We start from the raw sequence: 12,308 nt of genomic DNA on the forward strand, positions 1-12,308 counted from the left end.
GATTTTTCCTGGTATCGGTAGGTGAGAAAAACAGTGACTGACTGATGAGTGTTATAAGATCCCATTTTGTAAGTAAAATAAATACCCCACCTCCACTCTTCCCCCCCAAATTAAACAAAACAAAAAAACCATCATGTGAACATGAAGAATAGTATGGATGGAATAGTATGGATACAAACAAAGATTGAACTTAGAAAAAGGGAGTATAAAACCCAGTGCAAAAAGCATTCATTCATTGGGCCAATATTTATCGAGTTTCTTGTAAGTGGCAAGTAATGTTCTAGGTGCTTTAGAAAAATCAGTGAACAAAACATTTTTTAAAATATTTATTTTGGGGCTCCTGGATGGCTCAGTGGGTTAAAGCCTCTGCTTTTGGCTCAGGTCATGATCTCAGGGTCCTGGGATCAAGCCCCACATCAGGCGCTCTGCTCAGCGGGAAGCCTGCTCCCCGCCCCCACCCTTGCCTCTCTGCCTACTTGTGATCTGTGTCTGTCAGAAAAAAATAAAATAAAATATTTATTTTAATGAAGATGATATTCCAGTGGAAAGAGATATGGTAATTATAACAAGTAAATTATATATTATAAGAGTGGGGAGAGAGGAATGAGGAAGGGGTTGCAGTTTTAAATAGGGTAGTTGGTATAGGCCTCATTGAACAGGATAGAATCCAAGCAAAAGTTTTCAGGAAGTGAGAGAGTGGGTCAAGCAAATATCTGGGGAAAGAGCTGTCTAGGTAAGTAAAATACCTGACATTGTTTGAGGAACAGCAAGGAGGCCAGTTAAGCAGAAAAAGAAAGGGGGAGTGAAGGTGGTATTGATGAAATCATACAGGAAATAAACACTCCTAATTAACATAAAAAGATTAAGAGTAAGCTCCATTTTGACTACATCTAGAAATTACAAAGAACTAAATTCTCTGTGTGTTTTATTTTCCGTTTTCCAAACTACATTATCCCCACAACACAATTATCAGTGCATTAAGCCCACTAGGCACTCAATAAATGTTTGTTGGTTGATTAGAATTGACCATATTAGTGACTTTGACCCATGTGTCATCTTTTGAAGCTTTCACTGCTGCTGCTGAAACCTTAGGAAGGAGTTTACTGAAAGAATGCTCAGTGAAGACACAATGTAAAGGACTTGCAATGTGGAAGGTGGGTCAGAGGCTTTCTCATTCTGCACTCCTGCCCTTTTAAAATAACACTGCCACTGAAAACTCAAAAGGTTTTTTTTTTTTTTTTAAGATTTTATTTATTTATTTGACAGACATAGATCACAGGTAGGCAGAGAGAGAGGAGGAAGCAGGCTCCCTGCTGAGCAGAGAGTCCAATGCGGGGCTTGATCTCAGGACCTTGGGATCATGATCTGAGCCGAAGGCAGAGGCTTTAACCCACTGAGCCACCCAGGCACCCCCTCAAAAGGTTTTTAAAAAGGTCATAGAAATTGCTACCATACATATGAGAAGTAATAATAAGATAATATAACAAACATTCATGCAAAGGAATGCTGTTCAAAAAAGCAGACTCCCCCCGCCCCAGACTCCCCCCCGCCCCAGGAGAACAAACACTAAGGTTCTCTCCTTAACCAAATTCCAGCCAGGTTCCTCTGAGCAATCTTCTCCACTAGACAGGCCTTAGGCTGGGCCTTTTTTTTTTTTTTTTTTTTTTTTTTTTACATTTTATTTATTTGAGAGAGAGAAGATAGAGTGAGAGGGAGAGAGAGAGCATGAGCTGAGGAGAGGGGCAGAGGGAGAAGCAGACTCTCTGGTGAACAGGGAGCCTGATGAGACAAATTGCGCCATGAGCAGATATTCTTTTTTTTTTTTAATAGATTTTTATTTATTTATTTGACAGAGAGAGATCACAAGTAGGCAGAGAGGCAGGCAGAGAGAGAGGAAGAGAAGCAGGCTCCCCGCGGAGCGGAGAGCCCGATGAGGGGCTAGATCCCAGGACCCCGGGATCATGACCTAAGCCAAAGGCAGAGGCCCAACCCACTGAGCCACCCAGGCACCCCATGAGCAGATATTCTTTAAGTGGCTAAAAAAGTTTAAAAAGTAAGTAACAACAAAAGAAAATGTTTCTGGTACAGGACCATCAGTACAAAAAAATAGTGTATGCGTAGCTGGATAATACACACGTTTTGCAATAGTGCAACTTTTAAGTACATATTGTTGACTATTCATAGTCCATGCAGAGTTACAGCTCCACACTTCAACAACATGCTGAGCAGCCATGATCCCAGGTCTGGGATCATGACCTAAGCAGAAGGCAGATTCTTTTTTTTTTTTTTTTTTATAAACATATAATGTATTTTTTATCCCTAGGGGTACGGGTCTGTGAATTGCCAGGTTTACACACTTCACAGCACTCACCATAGCACATACCCTCCCCAATGTCCAAAACCCCACCCCCCTCCCCCCAGCAACCCTCAGTTTGTTTTGTGAGATTAAGAGTCACTTATGGTTTGTCTCCCTCCTGATCCTCTCTTGTCAGAAGGCAGATTCTTAACCGACTGAGCCACTCAGGTACCCCAGCCTTGGCCTATTAAGACTTGAACATGGGGCGCCTGGGTGGCTCAGTGGGTTAAAGCCTCTGTCTTCGGCTCAGGTCATGATCCCAGGGTCCTGGGATCGAGCCCCGCATTGGGCTCTTTGCTCAGCGAGGAACCTGCTTCCTCTTCTCTCTCTCTGCCTGCTTCTCTGCCTACTTGTGATTTCTGTCTGTCAAATAAGTAAAAAAATAAAAAAATAAAAAGACTTGAACAGAACACTAACATTTTCTAACAGCTCAAAGCTGTGTCCTTGGAATGACCCTAGCTACCTTTTTTTAAAGTCCCTGTCTGAGAAAACTCAAGGCTCCCAAGACTTTACTGTTTGTTCCAGCCAACAGGGAAGATAGAGCCTCTGTCTCATAACCTCTGTGGGAGGACAGGAGCCTAACTGATAAGCACCAGTTACCACCCTTTCTCTGAAGTTTTGTAATCTTTCACTAATGGACTCAGTGTGGCCCCTGCTCATCTCCCTCCCTGTACCTGCAGTCTCCCTTCCAAATGCCAGGTCACATCTATACAAATTGAAGTTTAATTCAGATTATGCTAGACTCTTCCCTTGTGCAATAGTATATTACTGATTAAAAGTAAAACTTTAGTGCTGGCTTTGCTTATCTTTGACAATACTTAAATCTGTATGTAATTCTGCCACTGCTCTGTGTTTCTTTTTCTTTTTTGAAACTACCTTGAAAAAATTCATTTTCATACCTTCTTACTTTTTTTTTTTTTTTACCTTCTTACTTCTTTACATCTCACTTTTTTCTTACTCTAAACAAACTAAGTAATATTTATTCCCTGTTAGGCAAGACAGGAAATTCAGAAACAATATAAGAAAAGAGAAACATATTTGACTACATAAAACTTAAACATTTTCAGATGGCAAAAAATAGAATTTTAGAAGTTAAAAAAAATAATACATGAGGAAAGCATCTGCCACTAATATGGCAGGCAAGATTGAGGTATGTATTGCAAACATACAAAGAGGTCTACAAGTTGGTAAGAGGTAAACAATTCAATATAAATACAGACTATATAAATTGGCAATTCACAAAAGAGAAAGCTAGTGCCCATGCTCAAAGCAAAACAAAAGAAAAAAATACATGAATGCAAATTTGGGGGCATTGGGTAAATAGGAAATTTCTACCTTTCTTTCAATTTTGTTGTAAACAGCTTTGAAAAAAATAAAGTCTTTAAAAAATGAAATACGGGGGAGCCTGGGTGGCTCAGTGGGTTAAGCCTCTACCTCCCGCTCAGGTCATGATCTCAGGGTCCTGGGATCGAGCCCCACATTGGGCTCTCTGCTCAGCGGGGAGTCTGCTTCCCCCCTCTCTCTCTGCCTGCCTCTCTGCCTACTTGTGATCTCTCTCTCTGTCAAATAAATAAATAAAATCTTAAAAGAAAAAGAAAAGAAAAGAAAAGAAATACGGACACCTGGGTGGCTCAGTGGGTTAAGCCGCTGTCTTCAGCTCGGGTCATGATCTCAGGGTCCTGGAATGGAGTCCCACATCGGGCTCTCTGCTTGGAGGGGAGCCTGCTTCCTCCTCTCACTCTGCCTACTTGTGATGTCTCTCTCTGTCAAATAAATAAACAAAATCTTAAAAATAAATAAATAAAATAAATAATAAAAATTAAAAATGAAATACACATGAAGAGATGCTCAATTCTAGGAGTAGTTTAAGCAAATGCAAATTAAGGAGATACCATTTTTCATCTTTCATATTAGCAAAAATTAATAAGACTGACAATGCAGGGAAAAACGAGGTAGAATGGATGGAGTTCTCTGGAACTGACTTTCAAACATTGTTGTAGTGTGCGAATGACTAAAAACTTTTTTTAAAACAATTATCTATTAAGATTAATATATAGATATATTGCCTAGTTCAAAAATCCCACATTTGGAGATCTATTCTAAAGAAATGAAAGAATCACTTATAAGGATATATGTATCAGGATGTTTAGTGCAGCATTGTTTATAGTGGAAAAACAAAAAACAAAAATGGGGTGACCTAATGTTCTTCAATACCATTTATGGTCATTTATTCAATTTAACATTGAATAAACTGTGGCACACTCATTCTATGGACTGTTTTGCAGCTACCAAAAAACCAAATAATTAGATCTGAATTGATTCAACTGGAAAATATCTATGATGTAAGTTTAAGTGAGAACAGAAAGTTGCAAAGTAATATCCATGGACTAACCACATTTTTTATTTTTAAAGATTTTATTTATTTGAGAGAGAGAGAGAGAGCACAACCAGGGAGGAGGAGCAGCAGGTAGAGGGAGAAGAAGAAGCAGATTGCCTGCTGAGTGGGGAATCCTGCATGCCACTCATTCTAGGACCCCAGGATCACAACCCCAGCTGAAGGTAGATACTTAACAGACTGAGTCACCCAGGTGCCCTAACCACATTTTAAAATTTTATTTATTTATTTACTTATTTTGAAGATTTTATTTATGAGAGAGAACACGTATGAGAGGGGAGAGTTCAGAGGGAGTAGGAGACTCCCCACGGAGCAAGGAGCCCGATGCAGGACTGATTCTGGCACTCCGTGATCATCACCTAAGCAGAAAGCAGTTGTCCAACCACTTGAGCCACCCAGGCATCCCATAATGACGTTTTTTAAATAAAAATCCCAAGCACTCAAATACATTTGCATTTGTATGATTACAATGTGGAAGCCTAATGATTAATCTGACTAAGCTGTTAGCATTTTAATTACATCAAGAAGGGGATAATGAGAGAATTAATTAGTCTTTTCCTTACTTATCTGTATTGCTTCACTTTTTTATTTTTTTTTAAGATTTTATTTGTTTATTTGAGACAGAGAGAGAGAGAAAGATAGATCACAAATAGGCAGAGAGGTAGGCAGAGAGAGGGGGAAGCAGGCTCCCGGCTGAGCAGAGAGCCTGATGTGGGGCTTGATTCCAGGACCCTGAGATCATGACCTGAGCCAAAAGCAGAGGCTTAACCCATTGGCCACCCAGGCGCCTCTTCACTTTTTTTTTTTTTTAAGGATTTTATTTATTTATTTGTCAGAGAGAGTACACAAGCACGGGGAATAGCAGGCAGAGGGAGAAGCAGGCTCAATCCCAGGATCCTAGGACCACGACCAGAGCCAGAGGCAGATGCTTAGCTGACTGAGCCACTCAGCTGTCTGTATATTGTTTCATTTGTGATAGTGAGGCTGTATTAATTTTGTAACTTTAAAACTTAAATATATAACATATATGTTAGTATATACAATATATATTACAATTACATATTTATATGTATTTTATATATTTATATTCAATATAATATATGTTAAGGTAAGTAATATATTTATATTGTTATACAAATATAACAAACATATATCATAATGTAACATATATAACAATTTAAAACATATAAAAAATAATCAAGTTTTCATAAAGGTTTTGAAGCCTAAAAGATACTTGTGCTATATCCATACAATTGAGTTTTATTTGGCAAAGAAAAAGAATGAAATACCGATGCATGCTACAACTTGTATGAACCATAAAAGCGTAATGCTAAATGAAAAAAGCCAGTCACAAAGAATCACATATTGCATGACTCCATTTATATGATATTCCCAGAACAGGCGAATCTATAGACAGATCAGTATATTATAGGAAGTCAGGTGGGATGGGCAATAGAGAGTGACTTCTGATTGGTAAGAATTTCTTTTTTGGAGTGATGAAAATGTTCTAAAATTGATTATAGTGATGGTGCAAATCTCTGTGAGTAAACTAAAAACCACTATATTGTACACTTCAAAACACTATTTTAAAAAATTTTATCCACTATTAACACCTGTCTTATTCAGCCTCAAAAGACTAATATTTGGCATCTTTGAATAAAATTGAAGAACGAGCCCCAGATTCTAAAAACAATCCCCAAAATAGAAATCTTAAAGGTATAGTTTTAAGAAACTACTCTAAAGAGGACATCTCAGTTTTGGATGTGTACATTCTCCTGTGTTTAAAAATATTTCACATAGGGGCACCTGGGTGGCTCAGTGGGTTGGGCCGCTGCCTTCGGCTCAGGTCATGATCTCAGGGTCCTGGAATCGAGTTCCGCATCGAGCTCCCTGCTGAGCAGGGAGCCTGCTTCCCTCTCTCTCTGTCTGTCTGTCTGTCTCTCTGTAAAATAAATAAAATCCTAAAAAAATAAAATTAAAAAAATATTTCACATAATTTCTAAAATGCAACACGAAATGCATAATGGTTACACCGAACCACACACATTTCAGAGTCCTAATTTTTCCACCCCCTTCCCAGAGGACTGAAGTTTATATACCTTCTGACTCATTTAGTTTTAGAATTCTTTGACCGATTTGCATAACTATTTAAATAACTATTTTTTAAATATTTGCAAAGTGCACTGAGTATACCAAGGAAATGAAAATACCTGAAAAGATTTTCCTGGCTCTCCAAAGTTTGGTTACTAAAGACAAAGTCTTCTTAATGAACATTAATGAACAATAACTTAATGGATTAAGAAGAGTCATTCAAACTGTATTGGGATGAGATAACATCCTTCCTTAGATCAATGAAAAGTAGATTATAGACTCTTTTTTTTTTTAAGATTATAGACTCTTAATAAACTTTATTTTTACCACTACACCAGCGGCGCTGATATAAACTTTATTTTTAAATGAATAAATCCTCACATAGGAACAAATGTTTGCTTGCATTTTGCTCTAAGATATTTTGGGGAAAGCACAAGCCATCAGCGCCGCTGGTGTAGTGGTATCATGCAAGATTCCCATTCTTGCGACCCGGGTTCGATTCCCGGGCGGCGCAGCTCCTTTTTGACTCCCGCCGCCTACAAAATGAGGTGATTAGAATAGTTTTAATAAGTCTTTATTCCTCACGAAACACTGGGGATATTTAATTTCCGTGGCTATTTCTATTTCATTATAAGTCACTGTTGAAACATTCGAATCTGGAGCTTGAAGATAAAAAACTTTACGCAACTCCTGAAAGAGTTAATTCTTACGCCTGCGCAGTCTGCTATACCCTGGTGTCGGCTAGAAGAGCGGCTGCGCAACAAGTGAACCTATGGCTTGAGGGAGGTTGAAAGTGCAAGATTATTCTGCGCCTGCGCGGTCCGGGTCACTTCGCTGGCTGCTTCTGAGCTCCCGGCTCGCCGCCATCTTGTATTGGGGCTTCATTGTTCGCGCTGCACCCGGCCGTTTAGTGTAATTGCCGCGGAAGGAGAAGGCGGAGTAACCTCCGGTCAGGCGAGAAACCCCGCTATTCCGCAGCCATAACCGCTCAAAAGATTTGGGAGGTAGTAAAGATTAGGGAGCTGGACCCCGAGGCGCCGGCGCGACAGCAGCAGCCATGGAGGACGAGATGCCCAAGACTCTGTGAGTCTGGGGCAGCGATGAGGGGGGCGGGATGGTGGTCGTCCCGGAGGGAGGCCTCGGCTCGGCGCGCTCCCCAGCCTATTGTTCTCCGTGGACGCCGCAATATCTTGTCTCTTCTCCGTGGCGCTCACCTGGATGCTTAGGGACCGAGCCCCGGGCTATGAGAGGACAAGGTGGAGGAAGAGGGGGCTTAGCCCTCTTAATTAATCCCGTCACCTTAACTACGAGATAGCGTGGCCTTTGGCCTCGCCGCGGGCCCTCTGTGGTCCTAGGCCTGGGGAAAAGACTTTTTCATTCAAACCTCTTTTCAGAACTCGGTGAACCTTCTTTTTTGTCCAATGCTTTCCTTCTGTGTCCCGTTCTCCCCGCTTCTTGATTAATCTCTTGATCTTTATAGCCGTCCCTTTCATTTTACTTTGATTTGTTCCAGAAACTCTCCCTGTTCCTTTCATTTTCTTCTCGCTGATAGGAGTTTTTCTCTTGAGGCTGCTTGTGCTCGGTTTTCAGTGAGATAAACTTTATTCTCGCAGTTGCCAGCTGGAAAAAAGCCAAATAGGTTTCTTTAACCTCTCTGGCTTTCCTTCTGTAGTACCCCCTCCCCCGACCAAAAAGCCGAAAACCCGGCACCGTAAGGATTTTGAAACTGCCTTTTCTTTCTTTCTTTCTTTATGTCTGTCTGTCTGTCTCTCCTTCCTTCCTTCCTTCCTTCCTTTTTTTTTTTTTTTTTTAATGGAAATCTCACCCGGAGGTATCTATAACTCTCTGAGCCGAGGGGAAGTGGATTTGATACATTTTTATCATCGCTTGATACTTTAGTGATTGACATGTTGCTGAACGAGCGGACAGTTTTTATGAAGCAACAGTTGATAAATACCTTTACAGATTCAGTCACCTCTGAGAGTTGTTAGTGTTAAGTGATCTCAGCTGGGGATATTTTCTTTGTGGAGTAGCTTCCCCCACAGCATTCTCCTTTGTTTTTCCAAAGTATTCTCAGAAGAGGTGATCTTGTCTTTGTTGCTTTTCTCGAAAAGGAGAATAGGCCTGATGAGTTTTTGACCTTCTTTCTTAGCATACTGGCCATTTGAGAATGCCATGCGTTAAAAATACAGTTTTAGATTTCTTTCTGCAACTTTTTATGTTGCAGTTGTTATGAAGAAAACGTAATCGATTATTTTTACACCCTGAAAAGTGTCCGTTTTTATCTGTGTGAGAAACAGTCACTCCTGTTTCTTCAGAGATTAGTAAACTTTTTGCAAGCTTATCTAATAATCTGTTACCTTGTCTTTTTAATAGGATGCAAGAATTAGTGGGTGTCCCTTGTTTTTTTGAAAGATTATATCTATAGATTAATATTCCCTAAACAACTATTAGCCTCATAGGCTTTATGGAAATCATTTTTTTCCCTTTACTCTTTTCTAGAAGTATGACAGCCAGCAGAATATTGGATTAAGCACTGATCATTTTTTATAATGTCTTTACATTTAAGATTCTTACATGATTGTGAAATTTTTAATTTCAGAAACTGCCAGAAATATCTGGGAACTTAAACCTTTTTATAACGTTGATTTGGGAATGTCAAATAATGAAGACAACCTCAGCTTTCTCAGGCCAGTCTACAAAAGCAGGTAGTTAAAATTGTACTAGCTTGGGGATAGGGGACCAACTGTTGCAGGAGAAATAATAAAGGAAATTTTATTCACTATTGAATGTTTTGATTGCCAGGTTCTGTGTTAAATGCTTTACATGCTTGTTTCATCTTCATCAGAACTCTGCAATAAAGGGTCCATTCTGCAACTTGGGAAAAGCTAAGCTTAAAAGTTTAAATAAGTCACCCAGAGTCATATACCTTTTTGTTCCTCATCCTGCAATTCTGCTGTTCTCTTTAACTCTTACTGCTAACTGTGCTTTGTATTCTTCACTAGAACACCCCATCCAAGAATCTCTTCCCTAGAGTAGTCCATGTTCTAACTGCTTATTATCTCCCTTCTTTCTACCTCCCTCAACCAAAACTCCTCATTCTTCAGTGAAACCTGTCTTGTTTAAATGTGAGTAGGTGTAAATCACTAAGTTTTACCAACATTGTTTTGTTTTACCAGCGGTGTTTTTACTTTTTATATAAAATATTTGTTTTAATGACCTGCAAGTCAGGGTCTTTCAGTATGTTCTTAGCAGTGTTTAGTCTACGGTAAGTGATCAGTAAATTTGTTTTTAAAGCTGGTACAATTTCAAGCTATGAGTCAAGATTTTTACATTTTTGAGGGAAAGGTGGTCGAATCTCAGTATCACCTGTGTATGTAAATGGCTCAGAGGAGATAACTTCATTTGTCACAGATGAGTGTTCAGCATTAAGTTAGAGATTGCCAGTGTTCAGTTCCTTATCAGCAGGACTTTGGGGACATATTATGAAAAGTGGTTTGATTTGGGGAATATTTTGAAAATAGAACAAAAAGAATTACCTATAGACTGGATGTGGGGTGTGAGAATGAAGTCAGTAAGTAGGTTTGCTTACAAATTTGTCGTATCAGTCATCTACAATGTTAGTTTGGGGGCTCCTGGGTGGTTCTGTAGGTTAAGCCGCTGCCTTTGGCTCAGGTCATGATCCCAGAGTCCTGGGATGGAGTCCCACATCAGGCTTCTTGCTTAGTGAGGAGGCTGCTGCTCTCTCTGCCTGCTGCTACCCCGCCCCGCCACTTGTACTCATTCTTTCTCTGACAAATAAATAAATAAATAAAATCTTTAAATAAAATAAAATGTTAGTGTGTTGGGGGGTGGGCCTGCTGGCTCAGTAGAACATGGACTCTTGATCTCCAGGTTGTGTAAGTTCAAGCCCCACTTTGGGTATAAAGATTACTTAGAAATAAAATTTTAGAAATAAAATGTTTGTTGCAAAATATAAGTAAAAATGAGAATAGTCTTGAGAGCATGGATGTCTTAGGATGTCTTGGGGTGTATCATAATATACATTTGTTCAATCTGGTTTATGTATATGGTCTGATCTCCAAGTGAAGGAGGTGCCAGCTAATGAAAAACAGCAGTTTCAGCCATCAGAAAAGTAACAGTTGTTAATAAAATAGTAAGTTGATGATGCTGGTGTACCGTTTACTATTGTACATAAATTCATAATCAGTGAAAGACATACACATTCCCCCTAAATTAGAATCAGGAGAAATTGGTTATTTCTAAGCGGTTTGAAAATGTTCAAAAGTAAATCTAAGAGAATACCGTTAACTCTTTAATAGTTATTTATAGAATACTTAAAATGTTTGAGGCAGGGCTCTCAACACTAAATATATAGTATGAGTAAAAATGAAAGTCTACCCCCTCTTTTTTAAAAGAGTTTAAGAAATCTCTACTCCTCATTTAAGGCTCAAACTCACGACCCCAAGATCAACAGTTGCATGCTCCTCTAACAAAGCCAACCAGGTGCCCCACTGAAAATCTCTACTCTTATGGAATTTATCATTACATAAAATCTTATTTATGCTTTTCACTCATTTTCACAGAAGTTTCATACCAAATTCTGCATTTTTATACAGTAATTGCAGCTCAAAACCCAATACAGTGTTCTGCTTTGTAAATTTAGACTATCAGATTTTCTAGAGCTACCCCAATAAAAATATTTTAAGGGTTTTGGATTCCAATTGTATAACTCTTTGAACTTACTTATCAGCTTCAAAATATGTATTAAATTGATGTGAAATCCTATCCCTGGCTGAACTGTCAACTGTTAACTGGTACCATTAATGACTTTTCCATTGAATCTTCCCAGGTAGCTTTTTATTTTGAAAAATTAAAAACCAGAAAAGTAACAAAAATACTATGTTGAGGGGCGCCTGGGTGGCTCAGTGGGTTAAGCCTCTGCCTTCAGCTCAGGTCATGATCTCAGGGTCCTGGGATCAAGCCCCATATCGGGCTCTCTGCTCAGTAGGGAGCCTGCTTCCTCCTCTCTCTCTCCCCGCCTCTCGTCCTACTTGTGATCTCTGTCAAATAAATAAATAAATAAATATTTTTAAAAAAATACTATGTTGAGGACTTAGGTACCTTTTGTGTGCTAATAACCAGTTGCCCATAGCCATATTTGCCTTATTTAGATACTCTTTTTTTTTTTTTTTTAAAGATTTTATTTATTTATTTGACAGAAATCACAAATAGAGGGAGAGGGAAGCAGGCTCCCTGCTGAGCAGAGAGCCCGACGCGGGACTCGATCCCAGGACCCTGAGATCATGACCTGAGCCGAAGGTAGCGGCCCAATCCACTGAGCCACCCAGACACCTAGATACTCTTTTTTTAATGAACCATTTGAAAAGAACACTTCGGACCTAAGTACTTTATCATATATTTTCCAAAAACAAGACCATTCTCTTATATAACCACAATACAATT

At 39.3% G+C, this 12,308-nt stretch overlaps 1 protein-coding gene and 1 non-coding gene across 12 annotated transcripts in view; both read left to right on the forward strand.

Annotated features, from left to right (window-relative positions):
* The first annotated feature begins 7,285 nt into the window (after window positions 1-7,285).
* On the forward strand, window positions 7,286-7,356 carry TRNAG-CCC (transfer RNA glycine (anticodon CCC)). Its single transcript has one exon. It is a non-coding gene; the product is annotated as a tRNA-Gly (tRNA).
* Window positions 7,357-7,647: 291 nt separating this feature from the next.
* Window positions 7,648-12,308, forward strand: part of TIA1 (TIA1 cytotoxic granule associated RNA binding protein) — a 34,528-nt gene continuing 29,867 nt past the window's right edge. For 4 of the 11 annotated variants that reach the window (XM_059405904.1, XM_059405910.1, XM_059405908.1 and 1 more), the window contains exons 1-2: window positions 7,653-7,925; window positions 9,445-9,550. In XM_059405904.1, the coding sequence (XP_059261887.1) occupies window positions 9,498-9,550 (53 nt within the window). In that variant the 5' untranslated portion in view covers window positions 7,653-7,925; window positions 9,445-9,497. Of the gene's footprint in view, window positions 7,926-9,444; window positions 9,551-12,308 lie in introns of all 11 variants that reach the window. The other 7 variants (XM_059405907.1, XM_059405911.1, XM_059405916.1 and 4 more) reach the window with 6 other exon arrangements.

This window comes from Mustela nigripes, chromosome 7, assembly GCF_022355385.1.
Source record: "Mustela nigripes isolate SB6536 chromosome 7, MUSNIG.SB6536, whole genome shotgun sequence".
Lineage (NCBI taxonomy): Eukaryota > Metazoa > Chordata > Mammalia > Carnivora > Mustelidae > Mustela > Mustela nigripes.